The sequence below is a fragment of the Melozone crissalis genome, unplaced genomic scaffold (assembly GCF_028551555.1).
Source record: "Melozone crissalis strain CALT ecotype California unplaced genomic scaffold, PUWL_Pcris_2 ptg000004l_1, whole genome shotgun sequence".
NCBI classification, from domain to species: Eukaryota; Metazoa; Chordata; class Aves; order Passeriformes; family Passerellidae; genus Melozone; species Melozone crissalis.
Genome location: NW_026535782.1, coordinates 6,650,552 through 6,674,094, shown reverse-complemented (window position 1 = coordinate 6,674,094; position 23,543 = coordinate 6,650,552). Strand labels below are relative to the sequence as shown.

Sequence of the window (23,543 nt, the reverse complement as noted above, 5' to 3'; positions counted from 1 at the left end):
AAGGGGTGGAGAAAAAAAGGAACAAAGATGCATTCACCTACATCTTCAAAACACGTGTATGCAGGTATGAAAAGTCTGTAACTTTTCCTGGAGGTTTTTATATGAATTAAAAAAAAAAAAATCAATCTTGAGTGTCACAGAATCTCTGAAAACATATTCTGTACTACTTCAACAAGGATAAAGTATTTTTCAAAAACATATGCCTTCTTATTTAATATGGTATGTTATTATGCCTTATGCTACTCAATAAGCTGTGTTTAAATTCTAAGCTAAACAAATTTTATTTACAGAGTAAGCAAAACCACCACTATGAAGATTGTATTTTCAAGAAGAGTTAAACGTCACCAAGTTAGAAGTATATTTTGTTCCTGGTGCATATAACTATTAACTATGATGAGACAGCACACTGGGAGAGATTTACAAGAAAAAATCCAGAAACCATGAACTTAAACAATCCCTTTAATATAACAAACATATCAAACTTTCAAATATAAACTGGAACCAACTAACAAATAAGCTCAAAACAACTTTCTGAATACCAAAAAGGTCTTATGCAAAACAGTGCACATTTATTTGAGGTATCGTATCCATGAAAACAAAACAAAACAAACCAAACTATCTACATTTAAAAAGATTTTTACTTAGAGAGCTAAAGAAGTTAGGTGGTACATAAGGAGTAAACCAATGTAAACAGTGTAAAAATAAAGACTTCTAATACCAGCCAACCCAAAAATGAAATATCCCAATATATTAAAGAAAAATAAACCAGAGGCATGCAAAATATTGTTTGTTAAAATACACTCAAATCCATGTGGCTGAAGCGAAAGTCACAAGCTAGTGAGGTGGATTTGCAAAGGCAATGTTTCTTTCTTTATTTTCCTTAGACTGACTGTCATTCAGTTTTCCACTGATAAATAAGTTTTCAGCCTTCTTCAACCCACTGGGAACTGAATTTCTAAGATTCCAAGCAGGTGCTGCAAAGAGGTTTAAGAATTGTTTTTATGGTCTAGTGTGATATACAACCCCACTCAAATGCTACAAGCCATGGTGATCTGTTACCATTATGGAGGAAAAAGCTTGGTAAACAGGTTGCTCCAGGTGGAGTTGAAAGATTTTTGAGTTTCTCCTCACGAGAGCAGTGACAAACTCCATGGTAAATCCGGTAAGCCACTTAACATTTTATTTGCAACACAGAACATTTTGGCAACCGATATATTAGAGGAATCTGAATAGTGACCTGCAATGCATGTGCTTTTCAGAAAAATCAAGTTTTGTTTCAGGTATGCATCAGGAACATCAACAGCACAAGCCTTTTCTCATTCAAGCAACTGTAGCGATGCCATCCATCCCAGATGTGCTTACAGGTCTTTCTTATCTTCTGCTTTATTTAAACGTTGCTGAAAAGAGACAGATGAAAAATAATTTCAGTTTGGCAAGATCAGAAACCACTGAGTCCAGACACCAAATTTTGCCCCTTTGCAGTCACACCTGATTTGTTCATCACACACCTTTCTAAGCTGTTCCCACCAACACTACCCCGCAGAACCCCTGAGCTTCTGCTGCCAGCAGTCAGGGCTGTGCAGCCTAGTTCTGCTCCCTTTGGTTTTACAGCTGAGCTGTGCAACCAACTCAGCACAAAACATTTTCTGCTATCAACTCATTTATCCTGGGAGCTGAATCTACTGTGTGCTCAGTACCTTCTGTTCCTTCTACTCAGAGGTAAACAGAGATGGTAAGGATGTGTGTTTTAGACCACAAGTCTGCAGAAATGCAGCAGGACTACTATGGCTCATTACACAGGGAAGCACAACAAGGACAGGACATGCATGGTGGTCTTGAATTGAACACAGAGATCAGTTGAGCAATCTGTCGAAGTACAGGGTGAGGCTGGAAATGAGTTAGTGGTTTCACAGAATACAGGAAATAATATTATAACCAGGTCAAAACTGCCTTTTTTAAAAATTAATACAGCGCTGAACAACTCTTCGTGAAAAGCAGGTCACCATAATTTTAATAATAATTTATTTTCTCCCAAGACCACTACTTGTACATAGGTTAACTTTAATTTTTACTGAATTTTGCTCAAGACAGATGTTGGGTATGGAGCATATGAACATCTGTCAGACAACTTAAAAATACAAACTCCCAGTTCTATTTACTGATACTTACTGTGTATCTTATGGGTATTACAGCCACGTACATAAGAAACTCAATCAAACAGCTAATTGAACTTTTGCTTAATATGGTTTAGTTTTTAAAAATTATTTTGTACTTCAGTTTGAATTTTATAGTAGCCTGTTTTTAACCTAGGCTGTTTGTTGGGTTTTTTATCCTTGTGTATCAACAGTATTGCAACATTTATAATCCAGGATTGCAAAAGCATGTTTTAAGAGCAAACAAAATAAAATTACTTTTATAAATCATGTACACACTCACCCCGCCACCCACACCACTCCTATAATTTTCTTACAGTATTTCAGTGATCATCACGTGCAAAACCACCTGAATATTATTTTCCAAGCAGCAGTAAAATGGAAGCTAATGATAACCTGAGCTTTGTCAACCAAAGTGCAAAAAATAAAATGCTACTAACTCTGCAAAACAAAATTCTACTGTTTTGAAGTAGTTTAAGGAATGATGCCTGTTGTAACTTTATGCTATCCTAAAGATTTTGGTAAATTCTCTCAAAACAAACAGAATTTTGCTGATACAATTTCAAAACACAGTCCTTGTATGGCAATCCAGAGCCACCTACCTGAAGCTGTTCAAATTCCTTCATCAGATGGTCATATTCTCTTCTAAGGCTTTCAGACTGCTTTTTAACTGCAGCCCCTTCAGTTTTTGCCTTATGGAAAGCTGTAAAATACCAGAATTGGTGTTTTAATTATTACTTGTATTCCTGCAGTTCCTCAGAGCCCTAGATGTGCATCAGGGCTCACTGCAGTAAACAGTCCTTCCTCTAAAATAGCTTAGCATTTAAAACACAGCATCACAGATTGACACAGGAACCTGAGAAGTTGAGGACAGGGAGCAGAAAGAGAATGGCCAATGTTCAGAAAGATCAGCACGAGGAACAGGAAGGGCCTGTAAGAAAGGTAGAGTTGAGACCTTAAATAAATAAATAAACTCCTTAAATAAATAAACTCCTGAAACAGGGACTAGTTAGTGATGATTGCAGTGTTCTGTAACATTGCAGGAGATAGTTCTAGAAAAACAAAACTCAGCAACTCCAAAATCAAAACTGTCAGATCTCTTAAGAAGAGGAGGGAACTCAAATACTGGGCAAGATTTTCACACAGCAACTGAGACCATCGACAAAACACAGTAAGGAGGAAGATGATACATGATTATAGGAGCACAGACCTCACCTTTCCACCCTGTTCTGAATTTTACCATGCATGAATTAATTGATTAGCAGCATCAGTTTACAGATGAAAAGGCAGAAATGGTGGTGGGTGGATAAACAACTCTGAACAGGTTTTTAACATGAGAAGAAAGTAATTATTACTCCACTCCATCTCAACACAAACTGAGAGCACGTCTATGCTGCAGTACCAAACAGCCTAGGACTCCACTGGGGCTATTTTACAATGCAGGATAAAACAGCACAAAGTGCCATAAAGCCATTAGTCCTAAGCTGTTATGTAAGGCCATTTAGATACTTTCATATTCCTCTGCTACAGGTATCTCAGGGATTGTTGTATTTCTCTGATTCAGCACCACAGGCATAGTCTAAATCTTGATCTGCTCATGTGAAAACAAAGAAATGTAGTTAATGACCTAGTAGGGCTGCCTCACATGGCCACTTAGAAACCCCAAACAACCAAATAAAAATTTTATTAAAACTAAAAAAAGAACATTAGCAAATTTCCTTGTTCCCAAAGTGTGAATCTATCCTTTGACTGTGAACTCCCTGAGAGAGATTTCTTTCCCAGAGACTTCCACTGCACTCAAGAATTGCAGCACCTCTAAAAGCCTGTTCTGAAAAGATGAGGAGCTAGATGTGGTTTTTGTTAAGCACTGACTTACAAGCACTCTGGTAGGAAGCAGATTTCTCTTTGGGTGCTAGTTCCTGAAACATCAGGAAATGAGATTCGACCACACTCCTACATGCAAGAAGGAGAACTCCTTCACCCAGAATTTAACTTATTTTTAAATAATTAATTTGAATGTACAGATGAAAACAATTCTCATTTCAGAACTCTGCAAGTGGTTTTCCTGTAACAGGACTTGCACCTACCTTGAAATTCTGATTCACTAGAGTCAATAACACTTTGTTCTATTGATTCTAACATGATTAAAACCTCAATTTCTCTTTATTTTCTCCTTTCTTTCATTTTCATACTCTTACACAGTTTTCCTTCATACTTTAAGTCATTTTTGATAGCATCAATACAGATTTTCCGAAGGTTTTGGTATTTGGAGTAACTTTGATTTCCACACGTGACAAGTCCAACCCCACTGCATTTACTCTCTCTCTGATCTCCGTACTGTTTAAAATTTTCAATAGTAAAATTTTGATATTAATAAAATAAATTTGTGACAATTGGATAGAATTTTAGGTTGTAGACAAAAAAAATACATATGCTATTTCACTTCTCCAAGAATCTGCTAATTAGAAAGATAAAGCTTGCTTTTGTTTGAACATTCTTATACATACTGTAGTAAAAAGTAGTAAGATCTCACTTCTGAAGAAGTTGTAACTCAACGTTATTGATCTAACACTATTTAGTTATTTATAAGTAGCAGCACAGTACTTTAGTTGCAACTAAAAACTACTTTATCTTTAAAACATGAACAAAATATCTAGAAGTATCTACAAGTCAGGAAAGCGAACAAGCTAGTGCATTGTTTTAGTGTTTTGACCAAAACAGATGTATGACAGAAATATCTTGCCTAACCCTAGAAGAAGAAAAAGCAAAGAACAGATTGTCCTTTCCACCTGTGTTGGCTATGGACAAAAACATCAATAAACCACCAAATCCAGACTCATTCCTGTTGGGGCCTCACAATTAAAAGGAGCATCACGTCTTTGACAAGGTGAATTCCTCAGTGCACCCATTTCCCTGATGCCTTGTGAAGCACCAGAGTGTCCCCACACCAGTGCCCAGCTCCTCTGCTGGGAGCACTGCAGTACCAGTTCATCAGGTACACTGTCTGGCATATGGATCCTATCATATGAACACTGATCCAGCAAGAAACAGGAGATCCTTTGTGTGCACAACACAGTTATTATTTCTGACTTCCATCTGGCCTGTTACTTTGCCTCCCAGGAGCACAACAGCTGGACTGGCAGCGAGCAAGCTCCCACAGCTGACCCCTCCCACCAAGTCAATGCAGGAGCAGGCAGATGAGGATGCTGCTGCTACATTCATGCACCCATTGACAGGAACAATCAGGAAGTTCCAAACACAGAATCCAGCCTCAGTACTGTAAGAGGTAGGCAATCCTTTTCCATTCTGTCCCTTACCAAGAAAAATCAACAAACTATTCCTAGAGCAGTGTTTCAATGGAAAACATTTGTGGAAAACTTTGCACTTACGTGTGACTGAAGGTTCATAAACTAATGTAACACGTATAATCTAGGAAAAGAACATGTCCTTTCAAAACATTCTCTGAATCCTATTCCACGAGAGATAGTTTACTTCAGACTGCTCTGAATTCTAAGGGTAAGGAATAAAACTGCTCTCAGGAGCTACATTACCACAGCCCAGTAGCTGTAGCATTTCTATGATCTTCTCATTTCAACAATAATGGAGAACCTAACACCAAAACCAAACACCAACAAAAACAACTAATAATTCTTTGGGCATTTCCTTGCACAACTACTAGTCCTGGTCTGACTACATCACTTGACTTACAGTGCTTGCTACTAAGGAAACCATCTGGAACTTACATTAGCATTGCTCACAATACAAGCCTACAACCCAAATGATTTGGACTAGTTGAAGAGTAAAAAAGAGCCCTCTCTTAAAAGAGTTTTCAAGTGAAAAAAGAGCTATTCACGTTTAAGAATTTAGGCACTGACGGCACAAGAGATTTGCCAACAAATACGCTGTAAGGCTGGGAACTCAACTCCAGTCAAGTACCTCCATGCTAATTCTGAATTCTCTTCTTAAGATACAATGATCAGAATTTAAAATGAGAAGGCAGGGCCAAAAAAATTTACAAATTTGCTTCAAGTACCTTTTGCAACCTCAAATAAAATTTTGTTACAGAAGGGATGTTACAGCATCACTGGATGGCATAAAAAGCCTTGTATAATAAATAAACCCATGCTTGCTGTATGCAGCCATCTCTTCTAATCAACAAATGTGAGTATCAGCTCTTGCTGCATGTGGCACTTCAATGGCTCCCACCCTTGGTTATCATCTCAGTTTTGTAAAAAGTAAAGTTAAGTAAGACAGACCTTGTTCCTCAACTTCCCTCTGCCATTTGCCAAATAACAAGACCGTGGCCAATTCTTTAAACTTGTTTGTTTTTAAAAACTGGAGTGCATCAGAGAAGCTCAGTGTAGTTTTCATACATGGCACTAGCCTACCCAGCAACACCCAGGCCAAACTGAACTCTCCCTCTAGCAGCAGTTTTATGAAATGTATTCCCAAAGTCTGTATTTTTAAAAGGTTTAAGTGAGAGCTGTACATCTGTACATGCATACTTTCTAGAACAGCCAACAGTTAGAAGTTATTCCAAAGCCAGCCCTCCACATGAATTGCTGCTCTCCTCCTGTCTCCTACAACACTATGGAACCATGAGACAAAGAACACTCATGTCAGTCTGTACACAAAACAAACCTCTTTAAATGATGCATCCAAGTTCCATTAGAATTTCCTCCTGCCCCATCCATATATAAACAGAGTATTTTCAGAAAAAGTTGAACTGAAGTTCAAAAGCACCTAAATGACTTTGATGAGCCAGTACATATTTAATGAAGCCCTGTTCCTGCCCCAGCACAAGAGCACAAGGACCATTGTAAGGACAAAAGGCTTTATGAAACTTCTCTCAGGTCTAATCTCATGCCCAGTTGCAGGTAATTATTTTGTTGTGGTTTTTTGAATAGTCTTCCAAACCATCAAAATGAAACAATATCATGGGCATGTCTTCTTTCCCCAGAAAATTCCTATTGGTCCTAGGCCAGTAGCCATACTGAGAACCTTTAATTATCAGAATATTTTGTTAGAAATATGTCTAATGTGTAGCAGGAGAAACATTCTCACATCTGTTCTGGGTATTGCTACAAGTATGTATATTTATTTTTAGGTATCAATGAGACATTTTCATAATATACAAGTGTATCAATAAAATACCATCTCAGAAGGTTTCTAACCAGTCATGTTATTACATGTCTAGGTATGCTAAAAATGGATTAGGCTCTCAAAGTGCTTGCCCCACTGCTGGGTGCTTATAAAGCCCTGACAAGAATATGTGGGTCTGCAATAGAGCTGTGAGGAACTAGCCTTCTTTGCTTCATTTCCAAAATAAAGCAAAAAAAAGCATCAAGTGTAATAGAAAAGTCAAGCTTGGAAAGAAAGCAAATTTGGTAAAAAACCCTTAAAATTAATTTCCAACCCTTCCTCAGATGTTACTAATTTTTGTGCTCAATCTTGTATTTTGATTTCTTCTGCCCACCTATTCAGAACATAGGAAAAAGGTCTTCTTAACTTAGGATTTCACTGTTAAGTCAGGGAAAAAAAAGTAGTCTGTGTTTTCTGTAAAAGATAGAAAACTGAAGAACTAGAGATAAGTCTCCTGAAAGTCTACAATCATCTGTCTATGATGATCATCTATGATTTTAGTCAGAATTTCAGGAAGAGGAGACATACAGTGCTTCCTCTTCCAGCTGTAAATACAGATTCAAAACTTTACAGGAAATTTGCATAGCCTTTGATGTCACAGCACCAATCTGATACTAAATTGTTTTCTTAAATGTGAAGCAGGTGTACATTTAGGACTCCTCTTGGCTGCCACTATACTGACTTACCCCCCCTTTCAACTCATAGCCTACTCTAAAAGAATATATTACCATGCATCAGCAGCTTAATAAGTGACCCAGAACCAGAGCAATGGATATTTGAAACTGCATTTGAAACAAAAAAAGTTTTTCCTTTCAAGCAGCAAAAAATCACCCAAACACAAACCCCCAACCAACCATGAACAATATCCAAATTTATGACTCTTACTAATACCATAGTTGAAAAACGAACAATAAGAAAACCTCAAAAATCAAAACCAGTAAAGTTTTCATTTTTTTATGAGTTTTGTCTTGTATCATGATTAGGTGACACCCTTTAAGCTCTTCACTCTTCCCCCACAGTTTCATGGATTGGACTTTACAGACACCAAGAAAAAGTTACTTTGGTCATGTGAGCTCAGTAGCATGAAACAAATTGCTTAGAAGAGGCAAAAAAACCTTTCCAATGTCAGCTTTCATTTTGTGTAATGCATTGCTCACACTTAGTGAACATGACACTTAGTCAACACTGACCTGACCAGCTGCAGGAATTTCAAAAGAACACAGTAAATTCACATCCTCTAACACACTATAGAAAGCTGTGTCTAAGGATGTGGTTGTTCTTATCAAGTACTTCAAGCTTTCTGGCTATCAATTTGCTCAAAATAACATACAAGAAAACTTACAAGAAGGTAAGACAGACAAACCTCAACACCACCTAGCTGCTCATGGTAATTCCCATACCACCCATGGGGCTATTGGCAATGAGGGGGGTGGCATTAGGAGAGGGGCTGTAAATATTTTCCTATTCACTCCTTAGAAAGACCCTCTCTCCCACTTGTGCCCTAACAAAAGATTCAAGCATGCCTTAATTTATACATCTCTTGGATGGACAACATATCATGGGGAGAATGAAACTGAAGCAGCATGAGGTAAATCTATTTATTCCTTAGCTTTCTCTAGCACTCCTGACTGAAAAGCTTACATTATATTAGTGTTACATACCACCAGTTAGTTTAAATAAGACATAAGCATTTAAATTTTCCATTGATCCTGTCACTTCAAAGGCACTCCCCACCAGCTTTCTTCAAGAAAACAGCAGGAGAGGGAAAACCCACCATCAAACATGCCTGAGAATGTGAACTAATGAGACTCTCTATTTAAAGAGTCTTGTTGCTTCAAGTCCAGTTGAAAACAGCTGGTTTACAATTTTTATTTGAATTCTCAGTGGACAGGAAAAAAGGATTCATGAAACACTTCTGAAAAATTTATTCTTGCAGCACTGCAGCAGTCCCAGGCAGTATGAAAGTGGGGCTATGTTTTGATGATAACATACTGTCTCGTACCAAGAAAATTTGTATTTTTGTTACAGTCTGAACATCTGATTAATGTTTACAAGATCGCAGGCTGTGTTATCTTAAAAACACTGATTTCAGATCAGCAGGTGCTCACAGGCATCACATACCTTGAGAGATCCCAGTAAGACAGAACCAAACAGGTAAAATCTGCTTCTATCTCAATTTGGGCTGCCTATAAAGCAGTTTTGGCAACCTAAACCTTAAACATGGAAGCTGCTAACAAAAGTATTATGTTACAAATTGTAAGTTATGTTTCCTTGTAAGCAAAAAAAATATTAAAAAGCTAACATCTTAACACCTCAGCTGCAGAACATATATAAATTTAAAATATTAGTCAAGGACTTTTCTGCTATCTGACAGAAACCCTATGGTAGTAAAAAAACTCAACCACAATACATCCCCCATTTTATGCAGGGAGAGTGGCTGCTATGTATGACATAAAAGATCAAACTGATACCTAAAAGCAACCTGCAAATGATTCCATATCCTGGTCATTTCATTGATGAAGACAAGTCAACATCACTCAAATATATCAGTCCAACTTGTTAATAATTACAACTTAACTAAGGTGTTCCAATTATACCTTACATATTTTCAAAATGAACACATTTACTAAAATATTGGGATGGCAATGGCATGTTTTATCAGTTACTAGTCAAATGTAAAGAAACCCTATGCCAAGTGTTCTGGAAACAGATGAAGTTAATTCATGCTACACCTAGAATATTTTTTTGACATTCAGCATTAAACAATCTTTTTCTTCTTTGCAAAGAGGTCCTAACTAATACTCACCATTTGATGTCTTCTGTAGCTCTGCTTTCAAGCGTTCAATTTCCTCCTTCAATTTCTCCTCAGTTGCATCTGTTGACTCTTTCTTTTTACTATCTCCTTTTCCACTCAAGGCCTATTAAAAAACACAGTTGCTACAATTAGCTTTATTTTCATTAGTCTGATATTAATGCAAAATAGCCAGGGAATGTCAGCCCTGATTTTGCAAAGCATTAGGTTTTATGAAATGTCAACCTAACACAGGCAGATAGCAATTCTAGACAAAAATCTTCTCTAACAAAAAACCCCCCAAAAAAACAAAAAACAAAAAAAAAAAAAGGAAATTACAAGCTCAGTGTTTTAGGTAATGACATACTTGTAATAGAATGGTGTTATCTCCTATGTAAGAGTATTTTTCATGTCTGCATCAAGTGCACAACTTTCATCCATAAAATGGATTTTACACACACTGGGACTGTCAGTGACAAAATGCTGCCATGTTTATGAGCAAGTGGTTCTAATTCTCTCCTTGTAGGTTTGCAGCTACTTCAATCTTCATAACAGTTCCAATATCCAGATTTGATTTCCAGTGAAATCCGGGACAAAAACTAGGAAAGGATCCAGGAAGAGCCCTGTAAACAGCTGACAGAAGAGCAATATATTCCTTGCATGCCAAAAATGTTGGCACTACTATACTTATGCACCCTGTTAAGGTGCAAGATTATATCCCATGACAAGATCCTTTTCTCATAAAGCTTCTACTATGTAACCACACATCATCTCTGCAAAAGCAAAAAAAGAGGTAAATGCTTAATGGGAAAAAGAAAAGAAAAAGAACTGAGACAAACAGCTGTTAGGTGAACTAGAAATATCAGAGCTTACTAGGCACAGGCAGGAGCAAAGGGGAAAGATTATTTCAGGAAAAAGAAAAAGAACTGTTTATAAAGATTGGTAAAGAATCCAAGGAAAAGAGATGAAAAAAAAATTTCCAGAAGCTATTTAATCAAAGAGCTGAGATGACATTTAACTGCTGGTAACAAAACCATAGCCAACTGTCTTCTTTGCTTTGTGCTCACCTCTTTCTATTAGCATGCAAATAGCTATTTCTGTAAACTTTTATCTGAAGTCCTGTGCTCCATGAAACCTCTGAACAGGTGACAGTGCAGACCCTGCACACCAGAGTAAACTCAGAGTATTTATACTTGCAGCCAGTGCCTTATGCACAATTGCTCTCACTTCTCTCCAAGGGTGGAACGAAGCACACTTGTAAATAAACACAAATGCAGGGGCCAAGCCACAAAAAAGCCTAAACCATGGGATGTCTATAAAGTTAAAATATTCCAACCCTGAGCATTTCCTGTGTCCATTACAATGGAGATCCAGCCACAGCATGCTGCCTGTACCTGTGGCTACCTGTGTTTTTGAAAACCATGCAATCATGCACACAAATAAAAACAGATAGGGCTACAGTTTCCAATTTCTGGCTATCATTTACAAGTGGCTAAGAGAATGTGTTGCTAAGAGAATGTGAAAGCAGAAGAAAAAAGAGGACTTTTGGCAAAATCTCAACAGGACAGAGAAGAAAAAAAAACAGCAAAAAGACAAATTCCATGGCTGAGGGAAGAATTTGGATCATTTTGACAACATACCAAATCGCAAAATTTTGGAATCATTTTACACTTGGGAAACACCTAGCACAGACTAGTGATCCTTGTTTTACAACACCTCCCAACTGGATTTTTTTATCCCTTCTAGTACTTTCTGTCCAGAGTCTTCACAGGAAGATTCATTACAAAATTGACAGTGCCAGTAACCATGGACACTGCTTTAGACAAACTGGAAGGAAACCTGTACACACCCACAGGGAATTTAGTTTTAACTATGTGCTGTACTCTAAAAGCCTTCCTATGTCTAGATGTCTGAACTCAGCTTAGGGTTCAGTCTCTTCAAACAGAAGTCAAACTGTTACAAGAAAAGATTTCATACATTTATCTTAATTATATCTTTGATGCCTTTCCTTCCTGAATAGTTACATACTGAACCACAGCCTAATCATTCTTCACATAAAAATAACATCTCTCCAGTCTGTTGGTGGTTTTTTTAAGTAAGAAATATTTGGTAGTATTCTCATTAATACTACAGTAGTGTCCTATTAAGAAAGGGAAGTATTCTGAAATTGGCTGACCTCCCATAAAAAGACAGAAGAATACAAAATTCATCAAATACAAAAGATTAATTTAGAACTTGAAAAAATACATTCAGAACTGGAGAAAATCCTATTAAGAAGAAACAGTCAGCACGAAAACAGTCATATAGTAGGCTTTTTCATCCTGCACTGCTACAGCCTTAACCTAAACAGGCAATTGTTTGTGATAAAAGGAATAAAATTAGTGTCTTCCTCTACTTTGTTATGACTAAATTCAGAGAGGTATTACTATAATATATTACTACTTTGATGAAATTTGTACTGGAAAGACAGAACTTCATTTATTTGTTTTACTTCAGTTTCCTTTGTTAATAAGGTGCTAATATAATTTGCTTTCAGTATTCTGAATTACATATTATAGAAATAGTTTTCTTCTTTTTTCAACCACAAGGAATAAAATGAGTAAAATGAACAAGCATTCTGTAGCAAACCATCCTCAGAGTACACTGCACTAACTACTTGCTGTGTAAGAAAGTTACTGAAGAAGCTCAAAGATACCTCCTGCAGCCTTTCGTTCTCGGCCATGTATTTTTTGGCTGCTTCAGTAGCATCATTTACTTGTGTTTCCAGAGCTGCATGTGATGCCATCTCTTTTGCCAGCTGAGTGAGAAGGGTAACAGTACGTCTCAATACACTGGTGAAAAAAAAAGTTAATAGAACTGTAATTTACAGCACATATAAAAAACCCAAATCATGAGCAAAAACCAAAACCACAAAAATCAAACCAAACAAAAAATCCAACAAACCAAAATAAGCCCTTTTCTCTCTCAGTACTAGATGTAAAAATAAAACCAGAAGAGGGAAACATCCAGGCTCATACATGACAAATAATAGCAACAAGAGAGACAGAAAATATTTTCATCCATTGACATTCTGATTTTTACTTGATACAGAACCTCCCTCATCCTAAATACCCACAGCCATTAAGGGGTCAGAGACCTGGTTGCTTAAAGGCTGTTTAAATACTGTTATATGACCCAGTATTTTTAACAGGATTGATCTCCAAACTCAAGAACCAAACAAGTTATGGTAATGAGTATAGGGAAGAAAGAAAAAAAAACCAATCACACAACTTCATAAACAGCCTTGCAAGAATAAAATTAACAGTATGAGCATAATAATCTTCCAAGTACTGTCAATAGAGTTAAATCAGAACATGTATGGATGTCAGCACTTATATGGCACCTCAATTCTAAGCTTTGCAAATACCTTGCTTGATTCTTTGCATCACTATTTTCATTATTCATCATGAAGTCTTTCAAATGTTGCTGAATCAAGGCAACACAACACTGAATTAAATTAATGCCTATAATGTAAGTATGCAGCTGCTCTTCAAAGAAATTTGAAAATCTAAGTAATTTACTTTTTCATAACTGGAAGAGTATTAACAGATCTTTTCAAGTTAAGCGTCCTTCCACCCCTTGCTTTTTCATTGGAAGTTCCTTTTCTTACTTTTTTAGGGGGCTAATATAAAAGCTAAGGTCCCTATGTCACTACTTTTCCACAGGTTAGCAAATTTACTATTGCTTATTAACTTACAAATGCAGGAGTCATTAAAACATCAAAACTAAAAGAGAATCACAGAATCCTGTTAAAAGAGGCTTCCATCTCATGAAAAGCAGGACAGGTTAAGCAGATTGCTCAGAGGTTTATCCAGTTGAGTTCCTACCATCTTCAGTGATGGGAGATTCCAGCATCCTTCAGGGTCCTTGTTCCAGTGCTTAACTGCCCTTGACAGCAGCAGCACTTTTCTACCACAGGTCAGAACATCTCAGGTTCCTGTTACCTCTTGTCATTCCGTTTTGCATCCACTGAGATGAACTGCATCCATCTTTTTTACTACTAGACAGACATAGAAACCAATAGGATTTTCCCTTCAAAGCCTCTTTTGGCTGAAAGCAAAGCTCCTTCATCATCTCCTCACTGGTCATGTATTTCAGCCTCCAACTTTCTCTGTACCCCACTGCAGTACTCCAGTATTTTGGGGAATTAAAACTGGACGCAGTCCTGCAGCTGCAGCATTCCATGTGTTATTCCAGAGCAGAATAACCATTTTCCTTGACCTGCTAACTGCATCCTTGCTATCACAGCTCAATACATGATTGGCTTTCTACCAGGACCCCCAGGTTTTTTCCTGTAAAACTTCTTCCTACCCACCCATGCAGCCAGTCTCCAGCCTGGATGCCGTATATGATCATCCAACAAAATGTCAGGCTTTGCATTTGTCTTTGCTGAGCTTCATGAGATTTCTGTCAGCACATTCCTTCAACCTTTCTGGCTCCCTCTGAAAAGCAGCACTGCTCTCCAAGGTGTTAACCATTCTGAATTGGAACCATGAGCAGCTTGCTGAGAGCACACTCAATCCTATCACCCATGTTGTTAATAAAGACATTAAACAATACTGAGCCCAGTAGGGACCCCTGAGAAGCACCAGCTGAAATTCACATTGTTATTATCCTTTGAGCCCAAAGGTCCAGGGAATTTCCCACCTGCTTTTTTCTTTAGCCTGTATCCCTCCACAGTTGGGCTATCAGGATACTAAAAGACACTATGTCAAAGGCCTTGCAAAAGGATATTCTGCTCTTTATCCACACAGCCATTCACCTCACTGCAAAAGGCAAGAAGGATGTTCAGGCATCATCTTTCCTAAGTAAATCTGTGATGGGTATTCCAAGTCATTGTGTCCTTCATGTCCCTGAAGATGTCTTTGAGTAAAATTTCCTTCATAACCTTTCCAGGGAGGCCAGTCTCTAGTTTCTTACATCCTATTTTCTGCCCTTGAAGGAAGGTGCAATGTTTGCCTTTCTGCAGTCACCAGGATTCTCCCCAGAACTGTGATCTTTCAAACTAAGCCTTACAATGACATTGGCCAACTCCCTCTGCCATCCTAGGATGTCACAGACTTTTATATGCCCAACTGGCCTATGCACTCCCTAGCTGCATCTTCCACTACTGGGATGATGTGACATACCCTGCTGACTCTCCTAGAAGGCACCAGTGAGCAGTGGGCTTCTGGAGATTTTCTTTAGTTTTCAGCCCTTTTTATCCCTCTCTGGTTCAGCATGGGCTAAGAGAGGACCAGGTCAGACTAGAGACGGGTGTCTTTGTCCCACCCAGGGGACAGTCTCCAGGGGCTGTGACCCTCCTCTTTTCTGCACAGTTTGCAGATGAGAGGCTCAGCTGGCCCCAATGCCCCCTCTGACAGGTAATTTTCCTCACCTGTACCCAATGCTCTGCAATAACTGAACCCCACAACTACTGTTGTCTCGCCAGAAGTGACAAGCTCCCAGCCTCCTCCATTTTCTGAATCTCCATATACCATTCTTGTGGAGTTCTCCTATTGGCTGATGTGCTAAAATGAACCAAAACTGACCCAACTAGGGGCATCCAATTACCCATTCACACTAGATGGGGTCTCAAGTTGTTTGGGTGATGGTATAGCAGTACAGGGTAAGGCAACCCAAGGAACACTTTTTCCTCACTTCTCTGACAGACATTATATCTGTTTCATGGATTAGCAAACCAGCTCTACTAAGAAAAGTCCTCTGATGTAGTGACTACTGGAGGAGTGCTTATTTCTCTTAAATCTGGGTGAAGTCCAGCTCAAAAAAACTTCAAGCAAACCTCTTCAAGAGCAGAGTTTTTATACAAAATAATCTACTGGGGTCACTTGACAAGTTTTCCTCTTTGGAAGCTGAATATAAATAGGATCCTGAGAGATCAGCTTCCAATTCTTTTGTAGGACACAATCCAGCTATTCCTCCTGGAGCAGAGATTAAAAACATATTTGTGCATATTTACTTAACCTCTCTGTAGGAAGACAAAGAACTTGATGTATTCCTACCACTATTGAGCAAGGCTAGAGCCACATTGTTTTTTCCAAAGCTTTTCTGCTCAAGCTTTCTATTCATTTTTCCTTAACACTTTTTATGCTGGATGGTCTGCTAACACATCACTCAAAGGGGAAGAGGTTTGTTGTAAGTCTGATTCTCTTGTCCTGTGCTCCTCTTGAGTATTGAGGCAATGTCAAGCAGCTCACTGAAGGAACTCCTATGAGGACCAACACTCGTTGTCCAGCCACCAGAAAAATGTACAAATGGAAATCATCAGACCAACACGCCTGTTCTGTTTGTTCACATTGTCTGTGTCCAGTGACTTCGTGTGCTCCCAGCCCAACTGATAAGATCTGCAGGTTGTTGTGCCTACTGATTCACAGGTAGTCTTGGTTGCTACAGGTGGGCAGTACAGAACTGCCCTTTCCCTTACCCTGTTTTAGTAGCTGAACTTAGACATCCTGAAAGAGATACCAGACTTAAGAACATAACATCATAATAGGCAAGTTGCCACAAAGTGTTTGATCTGAAATACAACTGTAACTTTCCTTGAAAGCTGGAATATTATCCTACAGTTCTTAACTTCAAGCTTGAGCTGAAGTGGGTCAGGTCAGGCTCACGCTTTGATTCTTAACACAGCAGAGTGCAATGACACCAGCTTGCCAGATAATAACAATATTTAACAGTACTTTAGTTTTTGAGCAGTTTTTTATTCCAGTTTTCCATGTGCAAAACAAAGGGTGTAAGTTTAAGGAAGGAAATGAGTGAATATTCCCCAAAGAAACTTCTGCAAAATACATATTTTCTCCAGCACTCAAAACGTTTCTTTGCATGTGTTGCTCACATATCCTTCCAATCTTCAAACAGTTGTAAGGTATTATTTTCCCTGATCTTACTTGCCTTGTAGCCAACCTGGTCACAATTAATTCTTCAATCTCCCGAAAATGTCTTTCTGGCCTTTACTTTACAATTACTTTATGCAATAGTTCCTGTAATAAACATACTATGTAAACTTTCAAAAATGTTATACTTACAGCCAAAGAAATAAGGAAAAACCTGAGAGATACAGGTTTCTTTGAGACCGAAAGAGTTTCATCTGAATATGATCAAAGGCACTGCTGTTGACATTTGCAGCCTTTTCATTCACATGAACAGATGAGTATTTCCTGACTTCTCTAACAGCATCTGCAAACAAAAACAGTCTGTCCTTATTCACATCTGTGGGTGTGCATGCATGCTAAACCAGACTTTAGTACTAGAAATATGTACTTTGATTTTCTGCTCAGCAAAGAGTAATAGGACAAATAGTGAGAGCAATTATGTTATCCATACATTTAAAAGATCGGTCTGGATAAATCATGAGGTGCTCTAGCACATTCCCAGAAATACAACAAACCATTGCCCAAAATATGCCTGAACAGGTATTTCAAACACTTGTACCCAGCCACGAGGGATTAGGTCATAGCATCTCACTCTACAGATGTTACCAAAGACCCTATGGTGTCAAAACGTCACTGCTGACAACTGAGCTAAAATTCCCCAGTGGACAAACAGTGAGAAAAGAGAAAGAGAAGCAAAACGAAGCAGTATTTTCTCAAGTATTTGCTTTACACGGAGTTTTTTAAAGATATGCATGTGTTTTAGTAATGACAGAAGGGTCTACTTTATACTTCAGTCATAGAGGGAAAAAATTATTTCTTTAATATCCATTAAAACAGGAAGACTATGGCAACACAGCAGTAGTAACAGTAGCAACTACTAACTGTAAAAAGATTGGAGAAGGAAAGCTACAACACCGCTTTCATCTGCCTTTCATACATCTTTCAGCTTCCTTTCATCCATCACATACTTCTGATAGCACTGCAAACACCTTTCAAAGGACAAAATAATTAATTAGGACTTACCTCCACATAAACCCCAAACCTAACCCAGTTAAGAGTTCATATTACTATCTTTAAACATAATGTCATCAGACATTCCTACAACCAATACAGCACCTTAAATCTCCTCCTGCACATCAATAAATTGTCATTTCATGACATGTGCTTGCAGAATATTTTGGCCAGATGTTATTAAATTGCTGCTGCATTTGTCTAAGCAGGCCAAATCAAAGAAAAGCACAAGTGACTATCATCACTATCATCATGACAGTCTCTCTCATATGTCTGAGTAATTTGGACATTAAAAACACCCTGAAATGAAACTTCAAACAATGCCTCAAAGACGAGGAGCAAACAAATGCATGTCCCTGTGCTATAGGAAGAGTCTAGGCCTGCAGTAACCTGTCACTTCATGCTATGGGGCAGGTATCTCATCACTGCTTCCCTTTAGCCCTGTTCTCTCTTTCCACAAAACCAATGATCATCACCAAGTCAAAAGCAAACTTTGGCCCAAGTTTTCAACAGCAGTTCAACAGAGTAAATCAAACACATTAGTTCTCAATCTTAAGCCATTCACTGAAGACCTACTTTGAAGAATAATACTAAACATAATCTTAAAAAATTAATAAGACAGTCTATTTGAATTTCTAGTACTTTAAATATTAAGAATATAGTCCTATAGCCTAGTCTGACATAGTTATATATGTTTCCCTCAGCAGAAAATAAAACCATGCATTTTCTCTTTCAATTTCAAGTAGCCTGGAATTAAGTAACATGTATATTCTAAGGCACTGGAAACACTTATCCATGGAGAACTACTTAATATCCCCAAAACACAGGAGAACTGCTTTCATCACTGAAATACAGGAGATGCCTACCTCACAACAGTCAGGACAGACATGAAATTAAATCAGTCAGGCATATGGTAACCATTAAAGCTTTACTTTTACTTCACAGACCTTAGGATCTACCCATAACAAATGAAGTCAGCAGCTGTTTTGTATCTGTGCTGAGCAAAAGTTTTCAAACAGCCCAGTGCTTTGATACATTCTGGTCTTCTACTTCAACAGCAACCAAAAGAAAGAGTGCCATCTGCTGCATGAGGTACAGCTCAGCCAAATTCTGGTGTCAAACAAGTTCATTTACCTGTGTGAGAAAGTCTAGGCTGCTGCTTGGTTTCCCTAAGCTCCGGTTTTTTTTCTCATTCACTCAGTATAATACAATTACATTTGGATTCCCAATATGGATGCAGCATTAGCCCTCTCCTCTTTCGTTCCAATGTATAATTTTTCAATAAATTAGCTGACTTACACTAGGCTTGAATCTTTTCCATTAGTTTATTCATATAAACTCAGTGTACCAGGTTTCTTTTACCCATTTGTTAAGAAATTATCTAACACTTACCAAGAAACAAGACGATCAACAAAACTATTATTGTAAGGAACATCTTGTTCCAAAATACTGCCATTTTGCTCCATAGAGGAAACATAAAAATCTTCTGCCATCTGTAAAATAGAATTGTGTTATTCAAAAATAATTAAGCACTAAAAGAAGAGCATTATAACCCCACAGCAGAGAGCCTTGTTATTGATAAGGGACTTGTATAACGTCTCTGAACAGCTCCTTTAATTGCAATATAATTTACGTATATGTTAACTTTTCCAGTAATCTAACTTCTCTTTTTTTGTTGTTAATACTTGCAAATTTTTTGCATGATAGCAGATGCTCTGCAGATGTGTTTTATTTTAGCTTATACTTTGGCTATCATACATTGTATTCAGTCCTGAATATAACAAGGGATAGGGTAAAACCACTTCCATTATTTTTATTTTTTAACCACTAGTACCTCTATTAACTCTTAAGTACAAGGACTGTTATTACATTCTTACTTGTAATGACAACAAAAGATACAAGTCTTGTGTTCATATTTTGTTAATGCTTAAAATCTCTTTCCCAGGCATAAATTTGCTGGCTACAGAAGTGACTTCTGGTGAGGCCAACGGTGGTGTAGACTACTTCCTTTTTTTGAGCAATGAGTTGTCTATTTGATATTGCTGCATGAAGGGCTGTAGCAGAAGTCACATTTGCAGCACAAACAAAGAGCATCTGATGTGCTCAAATGAACTGAAACAAGTGATAACAGAGCACCTACTTGTCCTTTGCTGCAGGTTAGAATCAGTGCTACTGCACAAATGAAATAATACCTGGTCATGCCATAGGGATGTAACACAGACATACCACTCACCACCTGATTATAGGAGGCAAAATTTCCTACTTTTGTTAAGACTATTTATGCTTACCAGAGACCGTTCGCCCTCTAACAGTGGTTGCCAACCTACTATTAATTTAAATGAAACTGTAGCATCATCTCCTATAGCTCTTTCCAGAGCTATAGGAAATCAGAAAGAATTAAAATGTTTTTGCATTGTGCATGCAAAAATCTCATTTAAGTCTTCCAGCATAATCTGAATTCTTTATAGCAGACAGCCACAGTCTGTATCAAACAAAAAACTTACTTTGAGCTACAACTTAAAGCCAATTCACTAACTCTTTAAACATGCAATTTTCCAAGCTCCATGCTGACCTTCAGTTAAGAAGTGATTCTTTGAGGTATGATCTTAGATAAACTACACTGCCAAGTTATAATCAGGCTAAAAATATGGATGTCTTTACTGGAAAATCTTCTTGTATTTTCACATTTATTTTCCCTCAACAAGAATTGACATTCACATTTACTAACACTGCTCTTCTTTTTGGTAACAAAAGTCATATAAATATAAAACTTCCATACTGTAATAGTAGCCACCAGCTTAGTGTACTACACCTCGTAGAACAAATCTGATCTGTCTCTGTATATTGGCATTTTTATACTGTCAATTTAATTGTTCCCAGGAACTTATAAACTCGTTAGCAAATTTGAAAAAAAAAAAATTTAAAAAATGTGCACACACAAGAGAGAGAAGCAACCCATTTGAAAACTGACAACCAAGTAAATCAAAACTTCCAAGAACAACAGTTTCCCACCTGTCAGTAGCCATGCATGCCTTACTGCTGACAGAACCAGCTCCCAGGCCACTGAGATGTGTCAGGCAGAGCTGCTGCCCCCTGGTACTGTCACAGCAGCTAAATCTGATTTTTAACCTCACAAAATTCCTGCAAGTTTTGTTAAGAAGTTAATTGCATATACCCCACAAAGGATAGCGTGATTTCACTCTTTCAGAAACCGCTGTTCAGAGGAATAGCTGAATATGCTCCAAACAAGGCACACAAATCTATCCTTTCCACAGAATTAAAAGCACTGTGTTTAATATTTGAATAAATTTTGGTAAAGCTGCACATTACGAATTTGCTTTTCAGCCACAAACACTGGACTCTGTTTGCATCATAAGTGAAACATATTTCAATACTCCCAAAGTATTCTGCTTGTGACATCAGCCTGCAGAAATTCTTGCAGCTAGTTTCCTCACATAAACCATTAATAATCTGATGATTATGACTCCTGTAATACTCCTCTCCTCTTACATAGTTGCACTTTTGCTTAGAGAACAGTAAGAAATACAACAACAACTCAATAGTTATGTTGAAATGCTGAACTCCTTGCAAGCCAACTTGTAAAAAACCAGAGGCTGAATTAGATTTCAGAACAGTTTCCATTTCTCAAGCTGAGGACACATGCCTAATCATTGGTATCAGCTGTGGAGGAGCCAGTCATTTTTAAGACTCCTCCAGACGTTTAAGTAGTTAAATCCAGACTTTCCACAACAACTCTTGCTCCTTAAGAGGACGGTAAATGCTACATCATTCTAAATACATCTAAAGATGCAGGAAACAAACATGCAACAGTTTTATAGAGCATTGGTGAGACAGCTTTAAAGTTTTGTTCTGCTTTTCGTTTTGGGGGGTTGTGGTTTCTCACTTTAAGACTCCTTCTTTTGTGGGTTTGGTTCCACTTGGAAGACTTACTGATATCCTAAAAAGAAAGCATAAGTCTGCTTCTCTGCCTCCTGCAGAGAATCTAGCTTTATTTCCTGTAGGGAAATAATATTACCAAATTTGAAGAGCAACTTACAGGAAACAAGATAATGCTGTAAGTCCGGCCTCTGCAAACACTAAAGGTAATAAACTAATTTTGTTTCTTTCCCTTACTGTGTGCATTTATTTTACAAGAATTTATTATTTTCTTAATATTTGTGTTGTGTTCCAGAAGTAGTACTATTTTCTTAATCTATATATGAGTTTTTCTAGAGTTTTACAGAGGTCTTTATTTCAGTAGTCCTGAACCTTCTGCTTCAAACTCAACTCCAGTTTTTTTAAACAAGTGATCACAAATTTCTTGCAGCCGTTACACACAGTTTGCCGCTTCCTTTGAGTATCTGACGTCTTATCTCTTCAACACCCACAACGCCTGGTGTACACCAAAACATAAAACTGCACCTCACAAATCTGACAAACTGCTGAAAAAACCGCACTGTCCTCTCATTAATTACTGCCGGATGCCTTTCTCTACGCTGCCTGCTCCCCAGCTCTGGGAGAAGCCGTCTCACCTGCTGAGCAAAGTCGGGGGCTCCTCGGGGCACCCCGACCGCTGCCCCCGGATGAATCAGCACTGCGTAGAAACCGTAAAGCTCCTTAAAGAGCCTTGCGATTCCTGCAGCTCCTGACACTCGAGTGCCAAACAGCATTCCTTCGGCTTTGTTTACAACTAGTTCAGGATGCAGCAAAGCTCCGTGGTTATGAAAATAAACCCAAACTGGTGAGAAGCGCAAGCTGCCTTGCTCAGCACACCCAAGTCCTCCTACCTCAGCGGAGAAATGAAAGGCAGGCAGAGCACGAGAATTACTCCGATTTCGCCATACAGGAAGGCAGCCACTGCCGTCCACTGGAAAGTCATCGTCCCGGCGGCCTGCGGAAGAACGGGCGGCTCTGACTTCCCCTCCTGAACGACCCCGGGGACAGGGAGATGGGCACCGGGACAGCCCGGGGCCGCGCCGGCCTGGCGGGCAGAGCCCCGCGGGTTCCTCCCGCCGCCTCCCGCCCCCCAGCGCTGCCGGCGCCCCCCGTGAGGCCGCGGAGCCCCGGGGCCGCCTCATTCCCGCTGCCTCCCGCCCGGCCTGCCTCCGAACCTCGTCAGCGCCGGCACCCGGCGGAGCTGATGGCGGCCAGAGGGCGGGAGCGGGGCCTCACCGGCCGGGGCTACGGAAGCGCGGACCGGTCTCTCTGCCGGCACAGGGCGGGGCGGCCGGGGAACCGGGGTGTCGGTGCGGGCACGGTGCCGCCTCCGCCCTGCCCGGGGGATGTGGGCCGGGACGGGGCTGAGTGACACGGCGGGGGCGGCGCGGAGCTGCCGGCGGCCCGGCCGGGGAAAGGTGCGGGCGGGGGAGGGATGCAGAGCCCGGCCCGGTCCCCCCCAGCGCACAGGCCGCGCTCGGCCCGGCCCGGCCGCCCGGGCACTCGTGCGGTGCCGCACCTCTGTTGGGAAACGCGTGGATCTACGCGCTGAGAAGGGTTCAAATAAGTATTATCTTTTTCCTGTCTAGGGAATTGGTT

The 23,543-nt window shown here is 39.1% G+C and overlaps 1 protein-coding gene across 1 annotated transcript; it reads right to left on the bottom strand.

Moving 5' to 3' along the window:
• Positions 1-441: 441 nt before the first annotated feature.
• BCAP29 (B cell receptor associated protein 29) lies at positions 442-23,260 on the bottom strand. Its single transcript, XM_054276045.1, has 8 exons — positions 23,120-23,260; positions 22,796-22,899; positions 19,401-19,501; positions 17,151-17,301; positions 12,782-12,917; positions 10,102-10,213; positions 2,756-2,856; positions 442-1,397 (listed from the first exon to the last, which is right to left on the bottom strand). Exons 2-8 carry the CDS (start codon positions 22,885-22,887, stop codon positions 1,359-1,361), a joined length of 732 nt encoding a protein of 243 aa, XP_054132020.1. The 5' UTR covers positions 22,888-22,899; positions 23,120-23,260; the 3' UTR covers positions 442-1,358.
• Between the last annotated feature and the right edge of the window lie 283 nt (positions 23,261-23,543).

What these genes read in the sequence shown, in the direction of transcription:
- BCAP29 (XM_054276045.1), bottom strand. Translation starts at nt 22,887, where the DNA reads ATGACTTTCCAGTGGACGGCAGTGGCTGCCTTCCTGTATGGCGAAATC. An exon ending in TTTTCCTTATTTCTTTGGCT is followed by an intron (nt 12,918 to 17,150) that starts GTAAGTATAACA and finishes TTTTTTCACCAG; the next exon opens with TGTATTGAGACGTACTGTTA. An exon ending in AGAACGAAAGGCTGCAGGAG is followed by an intron (nt 10,214 to 12,781) that starts GTATCTTTGAGC and finishes GTTTTTTAATAG; the next exon opens with GCCTTGAGTGGAAAAGGAGA.